The sequence below is a fragment of the Ruditapes philippinarum genome, unplaced genomic scaffold, assembly GCF_026571515.1.
Source record: "Ruditapes philippinarum isolate M1 unplaced genomic scaffold, ASM2657151v2 ctg1512_1_1_1_1, whole genome shotgun sequence".
Classification (NCBI taxonomy): domain Eukaryota; kingdom Metazoa; phylum Mollusca; class Bivalvia; order Venerida; family Veneridae; genus Ruditapes; species Ruditapes philippinarum.
The window spans coordinates 225,505-250,017 of record NW_026858470.1 but is presented as its reverse complement, the minus strand read 5'-3'; the positions used below and the strand labels follow the sequence as shown (position 1 = coordinate 250,017).

The following is a 24,513-nucleotide window of genomic DNA, read 5'->3' as shown; positions in this document are numbered from 1 at the left end:
TTTCTGGTTTGTGTGACTGCTTTAACAGTTTATCAGGCAAAGATTGTATGACTGCTGTAATAGTTTATCAAAGAAACAATATAGCTTCAGTGTGTCTCCCTTCTTGGGACTGTTTAAAAAGTTTATCAGAGAAACAGTGTAACTTAATTCTAGAAATAGGAATCAGAACCTGTGTCTTCTTTTCATTGTTTAAATCACTGCATGAACAAACAAATGGTGTATCTTCAATCAGTCTGTAGCTATGTTTGTATTATTGTTGCAACAGTTTACCAGACAAACAAATGGTATAACTTAACCCTAGAGATAGGAAAACAAAGTCTGTAGCTTTATTAGTTTGTGTAACTTTTGAAAAAGTTTGTCAGACAAACAAAATTGTGTAAATGGAACATAATTCTAGAAATAAGAAATGGAACCTCTGGCTTTCCCATCCAGTTTGTATGACTGCATTTTAATTTTACTCTTTATCTGATCAAAAAAGTTTGTTTAACTTAGGGAAACTGTTAACAATCAAAAAGTAGACACTTCACAGTGGCTGACATAGGATACAGAGGAATCTAGTTTCTAACTTTGAGCATTTAATGCTCTATTCTAGGCAATTCTAGCGACACATTGTTAGTTTGATTGAAGCTGACAATTGGCAACAATGCTTCAATGTATTTACAAATTGATTTCCTTCTTCTATAATGACTGGTCAAGGGTGCATTATTTCTTTACTAATGAAAGTTCAATGTTTCTGAATAAACTGCTAAAACTGATCATACAAGCATCGAGAAAGTCATTCACAAAATTACAAGAGCCGAATGTGGTGTTAATGCTCGCTCTTCAGGGCACATTCTATAATAACCATTATTTGGTAATATCTAAGGGGCATATCTAATATATTTGCTCAGTAATGTCTTTATCTACAATTTGCCTTGCCGTAATAATAAATAATACCAAGTTTCATGTTTAAAACTTCGAAATTTTCCTACTTATTAAGCCATTTAAAAAATTGTTTTAAAGGGAATTTATTCTATTGAGCATAACTCCTACAACTATTGCTTTCATATAAAATGCCCAATTCTTGCAACTGCATCTTGTCTAAATAAGTAGTTCATTTAAGTTTGGTGCTGATCCCTTTCAAAATTTTTGAATAATCAGCTCAATAAAAGTTTTTGACACAATGACACAGGCAAGCTAAAAATGGCTTTGGTACAAATAACAAAACAAAATTATCATTAAAACAATTACAGTAAAAACTGAGCGAATTTCTTTACTTTAACCAGCAACATGACAATCTCAAATTTTGCCCGTTGGGAGACATGAGAAGTTTATTGGTGAAGTTTCATGAAACATAAGAAGCGATTCCTTCATCTAATTTGGCAGCCATTTAAAAAAAAGGGAAGATCTTTAAACATAACAAGCTTGGTGATCACTGCTTACACTGGTGTTGAGAGACTTTCTTGGGAATTCTTCTATTATCACACATTTCCAGACATGTTTAAACATGATCAATATATTTTAAAAGAAGATGAGTTGTTTTGAGTCAAAATTAGTTAACAAGATATCGCTTTTACAAAACATGTTTTTAAGTTACTTGATATACCATAAATAATTCATAGAAACATAACTCATGCTGTTATTATGAGATGCAATGTTTGGACATTGTTTAATTTTTGGGTATGATATGGTAGCTAACTGGAGCTGAAAATGTAACTGCCTTTAGTAATTTAATTTCCAATAACTGATACAGTCTTGTTTGACTTCATTGCTCAAATTCTATCAAGAGGTTTTGTTACTGTTATGACATGCAGCAGTTTCATTCATTGTTAATCTATACATGCAAAATTATTCTGCAAATCATCTATATAAGATATGTATCAATATTTACAGTCTCCTTGATTGAGTAATCAAAGTACTTGAAGTACTGGTACAAAGAATTGTTACTGAGGGGACCTTAAAGCTCTTTTTTTAAATATCTAACCCTTACCACACTTAAATATACCTTGAATGCACTTGTCCATCTTTCAATCTGGCCCAAACCATTTAACATATTTAGGGAGAATTCTTAAATAGCAAACACAGTGCAGACCATGATCTGACTGAGGGCATGGGTAGAATCTGTTGCCTCAAGCAGGCTAAGAACAAAATGCTCAAAAAGGGGAAATAAAATCCTCAGTATGTGTCATATGAATACCATTAAGTAGTGTCAATTTCTTCACTATTAACATTTTGCTGATTCCTGCAGCCAGCATTCTTACAGTTAATTTATTTATGTGTCTTGAAATGCTGGCTATATATGAGCCGTGTCACAACAAAACCAACATAATGGGTGTGCGACCAGCATGGATCCAGACCAGCCTGTTCACTATCAGTTTCTCGTTAAAAGGGTTGGTAAGCGAACAGCATGGATCCTGATCAGACTGCGCGGATGCACAGGCTGGTCTGGATCCATGCTGGTGGCAAACCCACTATGTTGGTTTTGTTGTGACACGGCTCATATAAAAATAATTAAGAGAGAAGATCGAGAAATACGAGAAATGCGGTGTCATATCTGGAGGAAAATTAAACAAAACCTGTATAAGTAATGTTTCAATTTTCTGTAATTATTATCAATTTTAGGAAAACCTAGAAGAAAATTAGAAATGTCTCAGTTCTTCAAAATTGTAATATATAAAAGCAGACCATTTCACAGTCTTCGAACTACAGGTATATTCATTTAAATGCTAGATGTGATAATGACTGTCCCAAATTAAAAGCAAGTTTATAAAACAAACTCAAGGGGTACGAGTTGAATTGACTTATAATTAACACTACATGTAAGTGTAGGCAGCAACAGATTCCATTTTAAACCCAAATCCAGAAAAAAGAAAAGGGGCATTTTGTACCGTCTAATCATATTTTGCACTGTCAAGCTATTCAGTCAGTAAAATTTTTGAAAATTTTTTCCCTTTAAATTTTGGAATTTTGGGTCCGAATTAAAAGGGTTGGACAACCCAAATTTAAAGTTTTTAGGGAGAAAAAGGGTTAATGCAAATTTGGATACACCAAGTGTTTAGAATATGACTACAATAAAATTATACCCCCTTACAGATGATGAAAAACTTAAATCAGACTTCAACATTTCCTTAAAATTTTGCCACCCAAAACAAAAAAATAGGGGGCTTTTTCCCGTTTTTTTTCAATCAGCAGACGGTGTGACCCATGATACCCTGATCCAAATTTAACATAAAGAGACGCCTGGACAAAGTGTTGAACGGGTTTAAATTTTTAATATACCCCCAAAAAAATAAAAATCAAAATTGTGATTGAAAATAGGCCCCAAAAAAGGGAACTTGGGAAATTTTTTTTCCTTTTTTTTAAAAATTGTTTTTCATTGGGGTTTTTTGTTTTTTATAAATGAAAAACCCGGTTAAAAGGCCCTTTAATTTTTATAAAACTTTTTTGAAAGGAAATAATGCGCCCCCATTTTTAAAAATTTCCCAAAAATTTTTGGGTCTTAAAGGGCAGATGAAATGTTTCCCCATATAATAAAAAGCACTGATTCCTGATTCATTACATATGAGCCCCAGAAAAAAACTTGTGTAAAATAAAATGCCCTTTTTATTTCCCCCAAAAACGGGCCTTTTTCAAACTGTCCCTAGCTTTTTCTGTTTAGAAATTTTTCAGGAAATTTCCCCAAAAAATCGGTTTTTTTTTTTAAACTATTCCTTAAACTTGTGGTCTTTTCATTGACTTATAAAGTCAAGTTGAAAGATTATTATATTTATGATTTAGAACCTATATGTTTAGTCTGTATTATACTGAAAATATCATGTATAAAATATCTAATCAAGTAGATATCTAATGCAAGCCTTACTATTGAGATAAAAACAAAAACAATAAGAATAAAAATTTTAAAAAATTGTAAAATTTTTCTAAAAGAATCAAATACAATGTTGCTGGTCAGCATTTTTATTCGGCTATAAACAATGGTCACACAATGCCATCACAATTCTGCATCAAACTAGAAAGCAATATCGAAAACTGAGTTAGTATGTTAACTTATGCAGCATACCTCAAGACAGAAAGTTAGAATATTATTTAATAATTGACATCATAATTACAAGTCAAATATCATTCCTGCAAGACAAATGTCAGATATCATTATAGCAAGTCAGATAACATAATTGCAAGTCAGATGTCAGATATTGTTCTTGCAAGTCAGGTATTGTTCTTGCAAGTCAGATATTGTTCTTGCAAGTCAGATATTGTTCTTGCAAGTCAGATATTGTTCTTGCAAGTAAGATATTGTTCTTGCAGTCAGATATTGTTCTTGCAAGTCAGATATTGTTCTTGCAAGTAAGATATTGTTCTTGCAACTCAGATATCATTATTGCAGATCAGATATTGTTCTTGCAAGTCAGATATTGTTCTTGCAAGTCAGGTATTGTACTTGCAAGTCAGATATTGTTCTTGCAAGTCAGATACTGTTCTTGCAAGTCAGATATTGTTCTTGCAAGTCAGATACTGTTCTTGCAAGTCAGATATTGTTCTTGCAAGTCAGATATCATTATTGCAAATCAGACATAACTCTTGCAAATCAGACATAACTCTTGCAAGTCAGATACTGTTATATCAAGTTAAACATCATAGTGCAAAGTCAGATATCATTTTTTTCAGGTCATAAAACATTATGGAAAGTCAGATATCAGAATTTTATGCCAGATATGGTAACACCAAGTCAGGTATGATAATAACTACAAGTCGGATATCATAACTACAAGTCAGAAATCAATACAGCATGTCAAGAAGGCAAGGCAAAATGCGTTATAACACAGGAAGGGCCTCATAACTGTAAAATTAAACTACTCATTAATACCGATTGTCAGATCTGAAACAGAAATTAGGAAGAATCCTCAATTAGAGAAGATAATTCAAAGCCCTTAAGACTGTACAAAAAGTATAAGGAAAATATAATTAATAAGAATGTACAGAATTTTTTAACTTTTACACTATTAAAATTTTGTAGTAAAATTAGGAGAAATAGCTAAGAGAGAGTTACATAACTTAAAATAAGAGCCATAACTTGATGAAAATTAAAATACATAAATAAAGGCCCATAACTCAATGAAAACTATAATACATAAAATAAAGAGCCATAACTCACTGAAGACTAAATTACATTAAATTAAGGGCCATAACTCAATGAAAACTAAAATACAAAAAATAAAGGGCCATAACTCAATGAAAACTAAAAATACATAAAACAAGAAACATGGCAATGCCATGAAACCAGGTTTTCAATTATCGCCATTGTAGATAAATATGTTGTATTTGAAATACAAATACAAGCAACAAACAATGTAACTATGTGCAATGTAAAACATGAATAATGTAGGAGGAATTGCCACTGAAGAAGTGTTCACTATAATATTATGTATAAGGAAAAAAACAAAGGGCCATAATTAGGTCAAAAACTATCCAATCACAAAACCCCGACAATATGTGCCAGGGTGCTTGATGACAAAGCTTCTGTGAAAGTTTGAACAAAATCCGTTGAGAAATGTAGGACGAGTTCAGCACAGAAGAATTTGTTCACTATAATTATATTTGATAATTCTGTATAATGAAAAACAAGTTACAAAGTAGACATGAAATAATATATCATATCTTTTTTAAATTACCTCCAAAGATGATATGACCTTTGACTGCCAAATCAAGTTAAAATCATGTAAACAGGATTTTCAAATGTTAATGTCACTGTGACCTTGACCTTGGAGCCAGCCATGCGGAACATGCGTTCTGCACGTCATCTTGATGTGTAAACATTTGTCTGAAGTTTCATCAAAATTCTTCAAAGGGTTGAAGAGTTACAGAGCGGACAGGATTTTCAATGTTAATGTCACTGTGACCTTGACCTTGGAGCCAGCCATGCGGAACATGCGTTCTGCACGTCATCTTGATGTGGTAAACATTTGTCTGAAGTTTCATCAAAATTCTTCAAAGGGTTGAAGAGTTACAGAGCGGGACAGGATTTTCAATGTTAATGTCACTGTGACCTTGACCTTGGAGCCAGCCATGCGGAACATGCGTTCTGCACGTCATCTTGATGTGGTAAACATTTGTCTGAAGTTTCATCAAAATTCTTCAAAGGGTTGAAGAGTTACAGAGCGGACACAATTTCGTTTGACGCCCGCCCGCCCATCCGCCCGCCATACCCCAATCTAATAACCAGGATTTTCAAAATTGAAAACCTGGTTAATAAAGGGCCATAAGTCAATGAAAACTAAAAATACATAAAATAAAGGGCCATAACTCGATGAACAATTAACAAATCATCTCAGATATCCTATACACAAAAATAATCAAGACAAAGTTTTGTGTTGGTAAGATAGCCAGAAAGAACATAGACAAATAAAATGAAGCCTTAACAATTCCTCTTATACTTAATATGGGAAGCACAAAATGGAAATATAATTATAATCAAATATATCACGGATTTTTTTTTGTTTCTTATTTTGTCAAGACATAGATCATGTCTGAATAGCACTAAATGAAAACCATTTACATGTGTAAACAGATAAAGTCAACTCCTTATGGGAATACATTGATGGAAGATTTCTGTCGCTTTCTTACAGAAAAGTATGATCACTCATTATAGGGTGTTATGAGAAAAAAAAGATTAGACACGGAAACAAAGTATCAAAATATATATATCATTCTTTATAAAATACACGGAGGAATTCTGGGCAGTAATAATATTTGGTTTATACAGAATTTATCTTAGTTTGATTGTGTATGAAGCTATAAGCTTATAGACACACTTTCAATCCATTCATCAGGAACCAACCAGTACTGAGCAATGAGTGTAAAGTTTCTTGCTCAAAGAAGCAACAACTTGCTCCTGAGCGGGTTCGAACACACACGACAAGCAATCATTAGATTACTAATCCGATGCGCTAACCACTCAGCAACCATGTCGCAACTTAAAATAATTATATTTAAATTTTCTAAAAGAAAAGGTTCACAATCAAATGAAGTCATGACCAAGTAAATCTGAAAAACTATTACCATGCTAAATTTGTAGGATGGACTAGTCCTGCATTTAAATAGGACCTGACCATTGTTATTTTATAAGGGGTGTTGATATCAAAATGTTAAAATTTAGAAGCCGGCAGTATAGGGTCCTGTCAGACAGCATGGGAACGGATAAGCTGAATCAGCTAAATCATAATGGCTTAAGCAAATTATCAATGCTAGCAGACAAAATGGTTAATCAAACTTTTACAGCAGTTCAAAGCACAATAAATTATATTCAAACTTATATATGGCAATATTGACTGTTCTGATTTCACCCTCTACTGCCTCTTTATTGCCAACTTGCTGCTGAAATTGCTCCATAGGGATTTATGATTTAAAAGAATATTGTAGCCAATGATCACTCAAAAGAAAGCTCTCAGCTAAAAGAGTATTGATGACTTATAACTTAAGATGATTTTATATTTAATCTATGATGATTTATGATAATCTTATATGGAAATCAATTAAATGAAGTCTTCCAAATTAACTGCAGGCCCAGTCCATTTCGCAAATTCAGCAGGTTGAAGGTATTTATACATCTGAAATATTGCTGACTCAGATTACAGTATTTTACTGTTTAAGGATATATGATGTTGTAATATAAAGTTATACAACTTACGCAAAGTTTCCATCCTTGTACAAGTTAAATGCCTGTAGTATGAGTGTAATGAGGGCCATCACTGGCTTAATCAGACAAAACTGTAGGGTGGCCTGAAATATACATAAATATATACAACATTATACATTATAAATGTACAACAGTGAAAAAGTGGTGGTGAAATATCAAAATTTATATCTTGGCAACAAATGACCATATTGCATAATTCATTTTCCTTCAGATTTTCATTTTAATAATAATGAAATACTGAAATTTTAATATTCTTTATTTCAAGACATATTTGCATTTTAATCTACTGAAATGTCATATAAATAGAAATTACAAGGAAAACTTTATATTTTTTACAGAAGACATATTAATGTAATTCCAACATACTCCCTACAAATAGATAACTTAGTGGCGGCATGGCCAAGTGGTTAACATGTCAGACTAGTAATCTAAGGATTGCTAGCTGCGTGGGTTCAAACCCCGTCAGTGGTGACCCTATGTTTCCTTGAGCAAAAAACTTTAAATTAATTGCTCAGTACTGGCTGATTCAAAAAATGGATTTGATAGTGTGAATATAAGCTTACAGCTTCCTTCACAATCAAATTAAAAAAAATTCTGTATAAACTAAAATCATAACATCATGATTACAATTTCTTACAAGTCATTCAATTTCTTTGTTATCTCGTAAAACTGGCAATTAATTTCTGTAACTATAAATTAATTTCACAGTATAATTACAGTATATTCTTTTGACAAAAATGATAAAAACATTCAAGTCAAGTCAAACAAGAACCGGTTGAACCGGGTGATGCTCCCCGAGAAGGTTCTGGACACAGGAAAGTATAAAAAAAATGAACAAACGGCAAAAACTCCAAAATTAGGCAAAGCGGAGTTATGTTTTTTTGCACTGCACTTCTATTCAATGAGATCTATCTATCTATAAAGTTTCCTGATGATATCAGAATTATGTCCCGGGTAAAAGTCAGTGTAAAAATGAACAAAGGGCAATAACTCCAAAATTAGACCAGGCTTTGTTTAGGTTCTTTAAGCATTGCAATTCTATCCAATTATATCTAGCTACCTACAAAGTTTCATGTTGATATCTCTAATAGTTTTAAAGTATTGTCCAGGACAAAAGTCAAAAAGTAAAAATAAACAAAGGGCAATCACTTCAAAATAAGGCAAGGCAGAGTAACGGTTCTTGTGCACTGCACACCTACTCAATAAGATATATCTAACTGCAAAGTTTCATGTTGATACCTCTTATACTTTTAGAGTTATGTCCCGGACAAATTTCAAAGTGTAAAATAAACAAAGGGGGATAATTAAAAAATTAGGCAAGGCAGAGTTACGGTTCTTGTGCACTGCACACCTACTCAATGAGATCTATCTACCTACAAAATTTCATGTTGATACCTCTTATACTTTTAGAGTTATGTCCCGGACAAAGTTCAAAGTGTAAAATAAACAAAGGGGGATAATTCAAAAATAAGACAAGGCAGAGTTACGGTTCTTGTGCACTGCACACCTACTCAATGAGATCTATCTACCTACAAAGTTTCATGTTGATACCTCTAATACTTTAAGAGTTATGTCCCGGACAAATTTCAAAGTGTAAAATAAACAAAGGGGGGTAATTCAAAAATTTGGCAAGGCAGAGTTACGGTTCTTTTGCACTGCACACCTACTCAATGAGATCTATCTACCTACAAAGTTTCATGTTGATACCTCTAATACTTTAAGAGTTATGTCCCGGACAAAGTTCAAAGTGTAAAATAAACAAAGGGGGATAATTCAAAAATTAGGCAATGCAGAGTTATGGTTCTTGTGCACTGCACACCTACTCAATAAGATCTATCTACCTACAAAGTTTCATGTTGATACCTCTTATACTGTTAGAGTTATGTCCCGGACAAAGTTCAAAGTGTAAAAATAAACAAAGGGGAATAATTCAAAAATTAGGCAAGGCAGAGTTACGGTTCTTATGCACTGCACACCTACTCAATGAGATCTATCTACCTACAAAGTTTCATGTTGATACCTCTTGTTGTTTCAAAGTTATGTCCCGGACAAGAAAAGGGGACGGACGGACGGACGGACAAGGCGGCGACTATATGCTCCCCCGAAATTTTTTCGGGAAGCATAATAAAAAAGTTCCACTATAAAAAGCTCTCATTTTTATTACTGTTTTCCCAACAAAAGGTAATCATTTCTTATTTTCAAAAATGTTTAGTCATGTAATGCTATATATTTATGTCATTTTAAAATGGATCATAAAGAAGAGCGTTGGGTTTCCCATTTACCCTTAACTTGCTGAATCTTGCAATGAATTTGCCCAGCTTTGAATATAGAACAGTCCATTCAAAGTTAAAGGGGTTCTAATATAAAAGTACAAAAATTGAGCAGCCGACAGTATCGAGCCTGGTCAGACTGAACAACAATACAGGCTGGCCTGGCTGTATATTGGTGGCAAGGGCTAATTATTATTCATTACCGCAAGTTAAGACTGACGCAGGAAATAATAAAATTATTTTATGTTAAGGTGAACTTTTTTATGTTTAATTTAAGTCATAGTTTAAACGCATTGGCAATTTTACAAAAAGCAACATCTAGGACCATATCTTGATAATGTAAGTCACAGGTAATTGTGAACAATTTTATGTCATTAAAAAAGAAATTGCAAACTAATAAAAAGTCAATTTAAACAAGGAATTTTTATAAAACACAAATTTCCCTTGCTAAAAATGTTATGTATCACAAAAATATAAATTTTGTCTTGAATACTGAAAGTTAACCTTGAAAGTGACAAGGTTATTTAGGGGTCAAATTTCAACATATGATATGAAGTTGAAATTAAATTTATAGGTGAATGAAGGTTAAAACAGTTAAAACAGCTCACTTACAAACGAATAACATGGAATCAAACTTTTATTTTTAAGTTTTATGGAAAAAAAAAAACACCACACATCCAAAGATGTGTTGCTTTAAATTTAAATAGTAGGGACAGAAAAACAGGAAGGACAAACAAAATGACAAAACCTGTGATCTTTCATTGCAGGATCATAAAAATATTGCTTTTTATGAAAACGTTTTTTATAAAGCAAGGCTGCTTTTCTATAATGTATATCACTTATATTGTGAATTTCTTGTCCTTATGAACGTTTTTGGGAGTTTTCATAATATAGACATACAGGCAAAATTAAAACTGTTCAATGGAATTTCTTGAAACTTGGCATATTGTTAGAATATAATAATAAAAACATTTTAAGGGAAACAAATTGGGGGAATCTTTAAGGTCATCAAGGTCATACAATCTGTATATAGCTCACCTGTTTACAGAACCTGAGGAACCCGATAGTATATTGTCTTCCAGCGAGACAGCACGTACACCACAGCCAGCTTGACCTGAAATATATGTCATAAATATACTGATTTATACCTTTAATAATTCCCTAGCTGCCATCATAAATCTTCACATGAAATTCCTCCAGGAAAATGTCAGATATTTATCTTCTTTTCTTTTTAAATATTGCTGATACAGAAATTTTTCAATTCAAGGATAAACAAGAGATGCCACCACAGTCTACTGTTTTGTCTATAAATGGGCAGCGTGATGGGTCTACAAGGTTAAGTCTATATGTCCCTCCACCCCCCTGTCACCCGAGTACAGGGCATATCAATTGCCATCAGCTTAAAATTTTGTCTAAAAGACTATTCATTAGATGTAGTAGCAGTAAATCAAACTTGAAATTCCCAGACTTGTTGTCAAAACAGTGGGTCCATCAGATGAATGTGGGCAACTGATTATGTGCATGTGTCATGCATACACGTAATATTATATCAAACCTTTGAAAGACTACTATATATCAAACCTTTGATACTACTATAAATGGGCAGTAAGTCTAGGAAGAAATATCTTGAGTGCATTTAGATCATGATATTCACATAGGTTCCATATTGATTCTTGCTAGATTTACATTATTTGAAATTTGGATTACTGTTTCTAGGTGTCTGGAAATGTGAGGCAAACATACTATCACTTACTACCAAATATAATTACCATAATTATGCAATAATTATAGGAAATAGCAGAATCCAGGATTTAAGAGTTATAGACACTACACAAAAGCTATACTTTTTGGTGGTGTGTGTGGGGAGAAGGGGGGGTTGGAGAGAGGAAGAAGGAATGACAAACAGTTTGGGGTGGGGGAATCAGTGGGGGTGAGGGAACCAGTGGGGGTGAGGGGATTGGGATAGAACAAGTTGGAATAATGATAACCAGTGTACAATAATTATTCAAAAACTTGATTTCCAAATCTCTGTTAGATCAATTTTCTGGTAACATCAGAAATACTGTATTCACAAGCACCCAGTGAAAATTGTCTGTGGGGGATATTTAATTATCTAAAATGATGCAAAGGAGAAAGCTTCAATCCAAATGCCTTCACAAACAAAAGGAAAATACACTGATATTGATAAATCTCTGCCCAAGATAAGAAAAATTCCTTGGGCAACATTCCATAATCACATGAATAAAGGGGAGATTGTTAAATACAGATTACAAAAATAATTATGTTTAAGCAGAAAGTATTTGAACAAGAATAAATTTAAGTTTACTGTGAAAACCATTAGTTATAAATTTTTTTGTAAAAGCAACAACTGAAACTCTTTGAAATCTAACTAAAATAACAACATCTGCTATGTCTGACCAAGCTCTATACAGTAGTTTGTTTAAATGAAAATTTTTTGTTATAATTTGGGGGCAGGACAGGTTATCAGAAATATTCCATGTATCACTGTTACTAAAAGCTCCTACCTTTTGATATAAATGGACAAGTCCAAATTCAAAGAAGAAGAAGTAAACTATTTAAATTCAATGGGGGATACTGGGTAATTGCAAAAAAACAACTTTCACTAGAAATGCACTAAAAGATATATATATATTTTTTTAAGTTCAGTTTTATGTTGCACCAACATAGTATAGGTCATATGGTGACTCTGGAGGAAGACCACAGACCACCTTCTGTGCTTTATTTCAGGCATGAGTGACATAAACAGATATAACCAGATAAAACATTATACAGCTGTGCTAAAGAGTGTAAGTTGAAAGTTTAATACTGGTCCATTCACAGAGAGTACGAACCCTGTGTGCTAAACAAAATTATTAACCAATACCACTTATATAACGGTCCAATTGAATAATCATAGTACTAGACTCAATTTGTATGCTCTGTCCCATTTAATTCCTTTGGTGATACGATCGCCGGCCTATTATGGATAGATAGAAACTAGTCATATTTCTTGACTACTCCAGACTTCGGCAAATATCCTGCTATCAAATTCCATCACTAGACACAGAATCATTTAGAAAACGTAAGCAGACCTATTGATAGACATTATGTTACGAGATCAATTTTAAACACCATTAGATATTGTATAAGAGCATTAATTTATACATCATGTTATTTATATCTTAGCATGCTTTTTTTTTTCGTCGGTGTTGTTTTGTTTTAAAGACATGTAATAAATCACTCAATTTCAGAGATCTAATGAAATAAATCACTTTGTCATCATGAATCTCAAGCGTTCTCAAAAATCAGCAATAATTTAAGGGAATAAAAACTGGTTAAAACTAGATTCTGAGGGCATCTGCAGAGCAGAATTATAAAAAGTCTTGAAAATTGTTACTGATGAATGAAGATGAATAAATATCAATCTTTGAATACTTCACAAAAATGCAATTGGGATTCATTTCAACCTTTCTTCAACAAGAGCTGTCAGTAGGACAATGTGCTCAACTATTCTCAGCATTGGATAGTAAAACAAGAGCATGGATTATGCAGAATTTTCCAAGTTCAAAAAGGGCCATAATTCTGTCAATATACCTGTTAGAAATATTGACCTAATGCAGTGACCTCCCATTATGCTCTCAAATAAGTGTGTGAAGTTTAAACCCATTCCTTTCAGTAGTTTTTGAGATACCAACTTGCACGCAAAAACTTAACCAAAGTGTGATGACGACAATGGCAACACAAACCACAGGGTAAGTAAAATAGCTCTCATTATTCTTCTAATAATCTACCCTTCTAATAGTCAACCTAAAAATAATTATAAGATTCCCTGCTCGGTTGACACACATTCCAATTTTGATAGCAATCAAATAGAAGTCAAAAAGGGGCATAATTTTGCAAAAAATAATTGTAGAATTATCTGCCCTTTTGATAACATTATATAATAGTTACCAAGAAATCCAACTTTAAAGTTTATAGCATTGATAGTTCTTGAGGAAATGACCTTTGTTAATGGAAAGGTTAGCTGATGCTGATGCCAATACCAACACGAGGGTAATGACAACAACTTGTTTTTTTTCTTTAAATAATGGCACTATAAACTGGCAACATCCTATATAACCACACTGTATTTTGTCAGATATGAGCTAAAACTGGCAACATCCTATATAACCACACTGTATTTTGTCAGATATGAGCTAAAACTGGCAATATCCTATATAACCACACTGAATTTTGTCAGATATGAGCTAAAACTGGCAACATCCTATATAACCACACTGTCTTTTGTCAGATATGACCTAAAAACTAGCAACATCCTATATAACCACACTGTCTTTTGTCAGATATGACAAAAAATCTACAGTCTTAATAAATACTTGTTAACGTTCCAATTTATTACTGAATGCGTTTTATGGCGTTAAGCAGACAGGAACAGTCTGTTGGTGTTTGTGGATTATTCTTACTTTGTGTATTGGGTTTTGCCTTCTAATTTCTGACATGATGGTAACTTTTCACCCCCTCAGATATTCATAGCACAACTAGGAAGTCTATAAATGACAAATGCTTGAAATCTCAAAACAATGAGAAAGAAATACAATGTCGACATCTTCAATCAATAAGTTTCATTATAATTGAAAACAATATCAAAAATAATTTCTGTAGAGACAGAAGCACGTAGTGACAGATGGTGATGATAAATAAACTGGTGCTGCATGCATGTTTAATTTGGCCTTTCATACAAGACATTGGAAGTTTTCAGACTAAATAAGAGGATAATAGTAGTGTTATTATAATTGTATATCTAGATGGAATTTCTTTTGAATAAAAATTTGTCAACATTAACATGAAATGGTTTTCATATTCTTATGTTTGTTTCTCGAATGAGTTGTAACATGTCTCTGTTATTTAACGCTCATAAGTTTTGTACATTAAAAAAGAATAAAATGTTCCAGAACAAAATATTATTCTGCTTTTTTAAGTAGGATTTTATCCATTTAGCAATGATTTCGTGCATGTTACATTTTGTTCTTAAGGCAATTTACTACCATATTTCATTCATACACGCATTTTCTTTTTTAAAATTTAAACAAAATTTTTAAAGCACATAATTTACAGCTTTACAATGTATACACTTTAAATTCACACTGACAATGTCAAGGTAAAAAAGAACCTTTATAGCAGCTTCAAGTACAAATTCATCCACAATTCTGGTACAAGTCAGCAACTCATTACATGTATGTAGAGCAATTATTCTCATATAAACAAAATTCAGCAGACCTGGCAAGATTCAAACCTAAAGTCAAGAGGGGCAAAGAGAATACAACCGTGGCCACTTTGCATTATTGGCCCCAATTAAATATTTGGATCAAAGTAATTAAACAGAAACAGTTAATATTTATCAATTTATCCTACATACATGTAATTGAGTCAATGTAGATCGATCATTCAATTTATTCATCATTCCTGTTTGGTACCTTAACCCCAACAGCTATCCATGAGGCTGCCATAGTGTAATTATACTCATATCTGTATACAGAGTCTACTTTATGAGAGGTATGGTTTATTTAAAGTACTTCTTGACATTTTAATGAACAAAATTATATAGCAGTTTTTCTTACTTTCAACAAAGACAAAAGGCGCATGAAAGTACTGATCAATAAGTATGCATTTATTTATCCCCCTATGACATAACATTACAATTACAACACAATTTCCCCTCAACATTCCCCAAATGCTTGAAAAAAAATCACCAACTGTCTTAACTGTCTGGATAACATGTAACTAGAAAGAAAACTGTTCTTTTCTTTTGATTATACAAATAACCATGAAACTCATTCTTTTCTTTTTATCTCCGTTTATCATATTTGCTCTATTGTACAACTCTGTCCAACAATCTTCAATAAGGTTTTTATATATATATATGATTCAATTGTCTTACAATAAAAGCTGTAACTAGAAACACGAAAGGACACAGATGCCCCCAAATTTCTCTGTTACTGACCATCAGCATGTTGGCAGAACAGCGTGACTGTTGTACAAAGGCAAATCTATACAGCCCCCGACCCCTCCTAAGTGAGGGCACAAAACCAAGCCGCCATTCCAAAAAAAAAACTTACCTTCGTAACAATCTCTAACACTGTCAAAGTAGACATAGTAATTGTCATTGCTGAAGAACATGAGGCTGAGAAATGATGTGAAGCTATAGATTGGTACAATAAATAAAATACGAATAATCCATCTCTGCTCGTTTGGACACGTGTAATATCGTAGGTGAAGGTATATCTGAAAATATAAAACATTTCTACATTAATATACATTGTATCATAATTTGGACACCTTTCTATTGAAAGTGTGTTAGAGTTAAATCGTATACCTATACATGCCCAGTGTGTTAACTGGAGTGCAGGATTTAAGTTACCCGCACTTGAGTCACCACACTGTCTGCCGAGGATAAAAATAGAGCATGCTCGTTAATTGGCTTATTTTTTTCTGGGACTTACATATCAGGATGACAAGGAAAGGGATACAGATAGAAAAGTCATATTGCTTGTACAATGCTGACTTTTTTCTGGGGTTTCATACTGTGACGACAGGGTAAGTGTTTTTATTTTTGTCTATCAAAAGAGCAAGAACATCAAAACACTTGGCAATCTGATTTTAGTAAAACTGACTGACCAACCAACAACAACAACAACATTAAAGCAATATACTTCCCATCTTCTTTGATAGAAGGGCATACAAATTCAACAGGCAAGAAAATTATTATAATTCTCAGTATCACGCAAGATTCTTCAAATAAGTTAATACACTAGAGAATTTTACTTGTTATCAAATATCATGCACACTTATTGTTTTGAAATATGAAAGATTAAAAATAAGTCTGCGAAAACTTTCTGTAGAAAGGTTTTTATATCGTTCATTTTTACTGGATGATATAGCACTTACTTTTGAGTCAATCATTTTATGAAAAGTCATGCAATTTTTAAGACAAATACTTTTTAAGAAAAAACCTATGACCCAAGAGACTGACTAAAACAATAAATTGAGTGACTAATATACAAATATGGACTTTTTAGCTGTTGAATATGATGTGATATGTACTGGAAAAATTAATATTGACCGAGGCGATAGCCGAGGTCAATATTAATTTTTCAGTACATATCACATCATATTCAACAGCTAAAAAGTACATATCTGTTTTATTATATAATCTATAAATAGCTTTTATATGGCTTATCACATCTGCCATTGCATACGACAGGAAATCATTATTTTTTAGCTTGTCTACTGTTTCCATAATTTGGCCCTTTCCATTGGCATGCTAATCCCTATTATTCTTAAAAATGAAAAGCGGTAACTAAAATAGACTTATTTGACTCTTGTACACCCATCAGAATAATAACAACAAACTTGGCGTGACATCACGTCAAAGTTTCGCGTCTTTTAGGGATTTCCAGAAAATCTATTTTTAGAAGAAAAACCGGTGAATATACTCTGAAAGTCTATTTTTAGGAAAAAACAGTGAATATACTCTGATATTGACCTGTTATTTTTTACAAAAAGTTGCTTGTTAGCCAATCAGGGAAAGGCATTTCAAAGCTATTTATAGATTATATAATAAACATCGAATATTGAATGGTAAAAACACCAGAGTCAAAGTGCCCTTACTGTCTGACACAAATAACATCAACTTCAATATTGACTGAACAGTCTGTAATGAACACTTCAACAGCAGATGAACTTGTCAATTTTCTTGTCTCGTTACCATTAAATTGATTATAGAGTTACTTTACCTAGCCTCGTTATTAGTTTTATTTTCTACGCATTTTAACGACAACTGATATATCATATAATAACCAAATAAGCTTTTTTTCTTCTACAAATCAGATAGAAAAATGGGCATTAATATCAATCAAAATGAGAAAAAGATCTCGGGAAAATCTTAAGCATTCAAAACCTAGCACTAAATCCATCATTTCTTAGAAAAGTACGGCAGTAATATGTTTCAATAATCCGCCCACACCATTGCCTAATTTAGGAAGATACAAAAGAGGAACCCCAAGATGTTGATACTATCAAACAAAATGAGAAAAAGATTTCAGGAAATGTAATACATTTAAAACCTAGCAATGTATCCATCAATTCTAAAGAAAATATCAGGTAAAATTGTCTAATTTACACAAAAAAATAGAGTAACCCCAAGATGTTGATACTAATGCACTGATAATCAATCAATTTCAAAATGAAAGAAAAAAGATTTCAGGCTCTGAACCTAAGCACATTTGCATCCAAACAATTCTAAGGAAAATATTCTGGTAAATATTATTTCAATATCCACCCTGACCTTAGCCTAATTTACGAAGATACAACAGAACCATAAGATGTTGATACTAAGGCACTGACATCAATCAATTTCAAAATGAAAGAAAAAAAGATTTCAGGAAAACTTTTACAATCTCAACCAAGGAAAATAATCTGGTAAATATTATTTCAAAATCCACCCACACCTTTAGCCTAATTTACTATAAGACACACTGCAGAACCCATAATGATGTTGTTACTGGTGCAATCCGGAGTTTCTCCGCTCATCTCTTGTATATGTTTATTGATCTATTTTACATTGCCGCTGATGCTTTAGATATTTCAAATTGCCATGGTATAACTATCAGGCAGTAATCAATGTTCCTGTATGCATTTCTGTCCTGTTGTCAGGCAAATTTATTCAATAAAATTATTGTCATTCACATGGTGAAATTAGCAGTTAATTGACGAGTGAAAATTGCTAATCCAAATGTGGATGCTGAATTGACATGTTACACAGGTTAAAGTCTGATTGCAAAGAGAGATATTTTAAAAAAAATTCCAATAAAAGTAAAAAAGTTTGTTCCAGTTTTAATGATAATGTCACTATATAATTATGTCTCTAGTGTAATAAACATGTTCAGTTCTATTTCCCATCTGTCATCTAAAGAAAATTAAGCCTCTAATAGAGTAAAGACTGGCCTAACAAAAAGGAATTACATGTGTCAACTAGCTAAGTCTCTAAGACTCTCAACTGACTTACAATATGATCTGTTTGTTATCATTATCTATTTAGCATTGACAAGCAATCGCTATTACCCCAAGCAATATTCTTATAAGTACTATACTTAATACAAGTAAAATAACTGGCAACCTTCCGTAACTCTTTTTCTTCCTAAACATCTTAAATGGATTTGTCCATCTAGTCTTACTTATACATGCACATTGTTTTAAGGAAATTTTCAAAACGGTTAACACTAAGGGTTGGTTAAAACATATTTATTCAAGCTTGATTGTTAAACAAGTTCTTGCAACTTATATTTATCACTTCTGAGTCGGCTTCCTGGAACCGACTAGTAATGATGTCATATGAAGAAACATAGTCGCAACCCAATAAGGGCTCAAACCAATTATCCTTGGGTTGATAGGTAGACACCTTAACCGCAGCAGACCACTGTACCCCTTTAAGGGTTAACAACCGATGAGCTAAAGACGGATTTTGCACACTTTGCTAGTAAAATGCAAAATTCTTGAAACTCTCTGACACATCATTAATTACACAGTTGTTATATTATGTCTAATATTCAAAGAGTGCATTATTTTTTTCCCATTTCTACAACCTACACCCATGTATACACTTATAATGTCATGTATATATAGTACAAATATTCGTATACATACATGTAATATACATAATTATACATGTTTATATTTGTATATATACATGTATATACAGACGATGACTGTGCTAACCTGACAGTCTGTACATTATTTGGCACGTTTTATACAACTAATGCTATCAGATAAGAATGTTGAATTTTTTTTGCCCTGACATTTACCCTGTATGTCAGGTGGCGAACATTTTTTGCTTCCACCTCCAGACAGATCACTGTATCTGTTAGTCTCATCAAGCCATTACCACCTCCTAAACAACGTGCAATAACAATAAACTGTTAAATCACTTCCTCCTCTGAGAATATAGAATTCTACTGACTTTCTGATAAAATTTCTAACATTTTATTCAAGCTATAAAAGTATAGAAAATCGGGCAACTTTTCAAATTTTGAATTAAAAACTAGAACTGCCACTATGATGGCGTGAATACCCCCGCATACCACTTTGTCAGAATCAACAGTGGCCATTTAGAGCTCAAGGACAACCTCCCTGCCAAATCTGAGGTTACTAAGCCAGTGCATTGCTAAGTTATGTATTCTACATGCTTCAAATGTGAAAAAGTCAAAATCAATACATTGCGGACAGGACATTCTTTAGCAATTGAGAAGAAAAGCTTTTTTTTGTCAAGGTCCCTGTGACCTTGACCTTTGACCCAGTGACCTCAAAATCAATAGGGGTCACCTTATAGTCATGATCAACATCCATGCCAAATATGAAGACTGTGGGTTAAAGGAATCTTAAGTTAATGGGTGGACAAACTTTTTGAAGTCAAAGTCCCTATGACCTTGACCTTTGATCCAGTGACCTCAAAATCAAAAGGGGTCATCTTCTAATAATGACTAACCTCCATTCCAAATATGAAGACTGTGGGTCATAGGAATCTTAAGTTATTGGGCGGACAAGCTTTTTGAAGTCAAGGCCCCTGTGACCTTGACCTTTGACCTGGTGACCTCAAAATCAATAGGGGTCATCTACTAATTATGACTAACCTCCATGCCAAATATGAAGACTGTGGGTCAAAGGAATCTTAAGTTATAGGGCGGACAAGCTTTTTGAAGTCAAGGCCCCTGTGACCTTGACCTTTGACCTGGTGACCTCAAAGTCAATAGGGGTCATCTACTAATCATGACTAAGCTCCATGCCAAATATGAAGACTGTGGGTCAAAGGAATCTTAAGTTATTGGGCGGACAAGCTTTTTGAAGTCAAGGCCCCTGTGACCTTGACCTTTGACCTGGTGACCTCAAAGTCACTAGGGGTCATCTACTTATCATGACTAGCTTCCATGCCAAATATGAAAACTGTGGGTCAAAGGAATCTTAAGTTATTGGTCGGACAAGCTTTTTGAAGTCAAGGCCCCTGTGACCTTGACCTTTGACCTGGTGACCTCAAAGTCAATAGGGGTCATCTACTAATCATGACTAACCTCAATGCCAAATATGAAGACTATGGGTCAAAGGAATCTTAAGTTATTGGGCGGACAAGCTTTTTGAAGTCAAGGCCCCTGTGACCTTGACCTTTGACCTGGTGACCTCAAAATCAAAAGGGGTCATCTACTAATCATGACTAACCTCCATTCCAAATATGACGACTGTGGGTCAAAGGAATCTTAAGTTATTGGGCGGACAAGCTTTTTGAAGTCAAGGCCCCTGTGACCTTGACCTTTGACCTGGTGACTTCAAAATCAATAGGGGTCATCTACTAATCATGACTAACCTCCATGCCAAATATGACGACTGTAGGTCAAAGGAATCTTGAGTTATTGGACGGACAAGCTTTTTGAAGTCAAGGCCCCTGTGACCTTGACCTTTGACCTAGTGACCTCAAAATCAATAGGGGTCATCTACTAATCATGACTAACCTCCATGCCAAATATGAAGACTAAGGGTCAAAGGAATCTTAAGTTATTGGGCGGACAAGAAAAAAACGACGGACGGCCGGACGGACGGACAGCCGGACGGGCGGACGGACGGACAAGCTGATTCCAGTATACCCCCCTTACAACTTTGTTGTGCGGGGGTATAAAAATATGAAAGGCTGGGAGAAAATGTCATTTATGGTGATTTACCTATAAGAATTATTTAGCAATAAAATTATTTTTAAGAACTATTAATTTGAATTATTATGAACTATATAAGCAGTACATTAACTATTAATAAGTTTTATACCTTAGCCAGAGTGATGACTGCAACTGATTCTACCTGTGCCACCAGTGCAGACCAAGATCAGCTGGCACTTTTGTGTTGTCTGATCTTGGTCTGCACTGATTGTAATCCAGTCAGTATATATTTTGAAAATTTCCCCAAAAAATAATGAATGGTTTTGCCCAAATTGAAAGATGGACAAGTCCATTTTAAATTATTGTGTGTGGCGACAGTTTAGTTTACCATGTGTATTCAAATAGCAAAAACTCAGTGGAGTTCCTTTAAATGACATTTACATGTTCTTCATCCATACAAATAGCATATTACAATTATGTAAATTACTTTTATTTGTTTTACCAAGATCATTGAAAGAAACAATTTTGACAGTTCAAGTAGGCTGATTTTCTGAATGTCAAAATTCCATGTACATGACTATAATTACAACTAAAATGACCTGAAAATAGGTCAGTAGTAACTCTTTAGATGCTACTAGGAATAATAATTTGCCTGATGTCCTTGTTTTTTGTTTTTTTGTTGTTTTTTTTTTTGTTTTTTTTTTTTTTTTTTGGGGGGGGGGGGGGATTTATGTTGCACCAACACAGTCTTGGCCATATGTGACTTTCCAGCTTTGCTGGTGGAGGTAGATCTCAGGTGCCCTTTCATGCATTATTTCAGGCATGGACAGGCACCTGAGTAGACCCACTCACATGTGATCAGAATGTGATCACATTCTGTAAGCTTAAGCTGGATAGCTTCCTTACATGAAACAATCCAAAGTCCTTGTTGGGATTCGAACCCACAGTGGTGAGGGGGGAGATGTTTGAAGTCAACGGCATAACCACTTGGCCCCCTCTTGACACCTGTTTTAACCTTTACCACCCTAAATATCTTAAATGGACTTGTCCATCTTTTACTCTGGATACAAAAATTCATCTATTTTAGGGACAATAATTATTGTAAAGATATGTACTGATTTAATAGCAAATAGTACAGTCAATAATCAGACAACATTGGTTCCCTAGGTAGAATCTATTGCTGTCTGAGCAGACATAGAAGGGCTATTGCACGGACACAATTCTATTCAGCAAAATCTAACTTCTTCGATATTGCAGTATCTCACATCAACAACAGTTGGTTCCTTATTCCACACAAGACAAGTCCAAGTTTTTTATGATAATTTTTACAAGGATGTGGCAAATTGATATAACTTTCAGTATTCTGGCACAAAACATCATAAATTAGAAACAGAATCATATCTTTGCTTTAATACTTAGCATTTTTACATAATAAACTTTTGACACTTAACATTTTAAATTATAGTAGTAATAACAAGCAATGTATAAGACTTCACAATTCAATCCTAATGAGTTTTTTTACAACAAAGACTTCACAATTCCACCTTAATCACAGTTTGTTCAAAACACTGGATTCAGGTCAAATGACAGTCACTAACTATTATCATTCTCTTATGTTTCCTCCAGGGACAGTGTCAAGCAAAAACTAATCACGCAAGAACAAAACATGAGAAAAAAAAAATCATTTAGTACATTGTAACTTTATTTCGGACAAAACATCGCAACGTTACTACAAACGCATTAGAATCAATAAACTGGACAAAACTCAGGACGTATTAGCTTTAACTTAGCCTGCCGACCAGGAAAAAAGTGTCAACTCTCCCCATGTGATATATTACAATGTCCAGAACAAAAATCGATGACCACTCACAATGAGCTTGCAGATTTGCTTGCAATCACGAGGACAAAATCAATAGCAACATTTGAGGACCTCGTTCAAAGCTTAATCAGTGTATTATAGCCCTCCCTTGACGAATTAACTCCTTTCCTTATATTTCTCATAAGAAACCAAAGATTTATCTACGGCCACTGTTACTGTCGCTCCGACCTAATTATCGAATCCATAAAAAATTATCCATTTACAAAATGTAACTAAATGGTTTTGAGAAAAGAAGATGAATTTTTTTCTCACTAAATTAATCAGAAGTGTACACACTGAGAATGTTTTAGTATTCTTTTTTGTCGTCGTAGAAATTTTTTAGACATTTCTCCAGCTTGATTGTTAATAATGGCACGAAATTCTTATTTAAAGACATAAAAAGTAGTTCCTCTTTTGCAAAATAAAGGAGGAATGTGGTCAAATATGATGGTATTTACATTGTCTTACATGTCTTATGAAAGAAAAAGAAAACCAGAAACCGATCGCTTTTAATGATATTACAATAAAATATGCTTACTGGTTTATATCACATGACCTCACATGTTTTCAACGTAATATAACCATAATTATGTAAACATGTATGATTTAAATAAACTGAAACGATGTCTTCAACCTTACACAAAGTCGATGGATAATGTAATTTAAATCAAAGTACTTAAGGTACAAATAGACTGAAAGGCGATTTCGCAAAATTGAAAACTTATTTATGAGATACTTTTTAGTTTGCCCTCGAACTTTAGTTTGCACTTGAACAACCATTTTTTACATGGAAATAGGTCAGTATGAGGCCAGCAAAATTCCAATTAAGCCTCTCAAAATGACCCCTCGGGGTAACTACATGTACACTAGAGTGCTGATCAGGGGAAGTAACTGCTGGAGACAGTTTATAATCTGATACAAGAATAGTATAAATTTGTATGTGAATTTGAAATATTACAATTATACATGTAACAAGTATTGTAGTACTTTCCCTTAAATGGAGCATCAAACATCCATTGTGCT

At 33.5% G+C, this 24,513-nt stretch overlaps 1 protein-coding gene across 1 annotated transcript in view; it reads right to left on the bottom strand.

Moving 5' to 3' along the window:
* The window catches only part of LOC132753249 (transmembrane protein 184B-like), a 44,215-nt gene that overhangs the window by 10,985 nt on the left and 8,717 nt on the right, over nt 1-24,513 (bottom strand). The window contains 5 exon segments of the mRNA XM_060743688.1: nt 7,661-7,752; nt 10,978-11,053; nt 14,422-14,479; nt 14,482-14,502; nt 16,056-16,221. Coding sequence (XP_060599671.1) covers nt 7,661-7,752; nt 10,978-11,053; nt 14,422-14,479; nt 14,482-14,502; nt 16,056-16,221 — 413 coding nt within the window.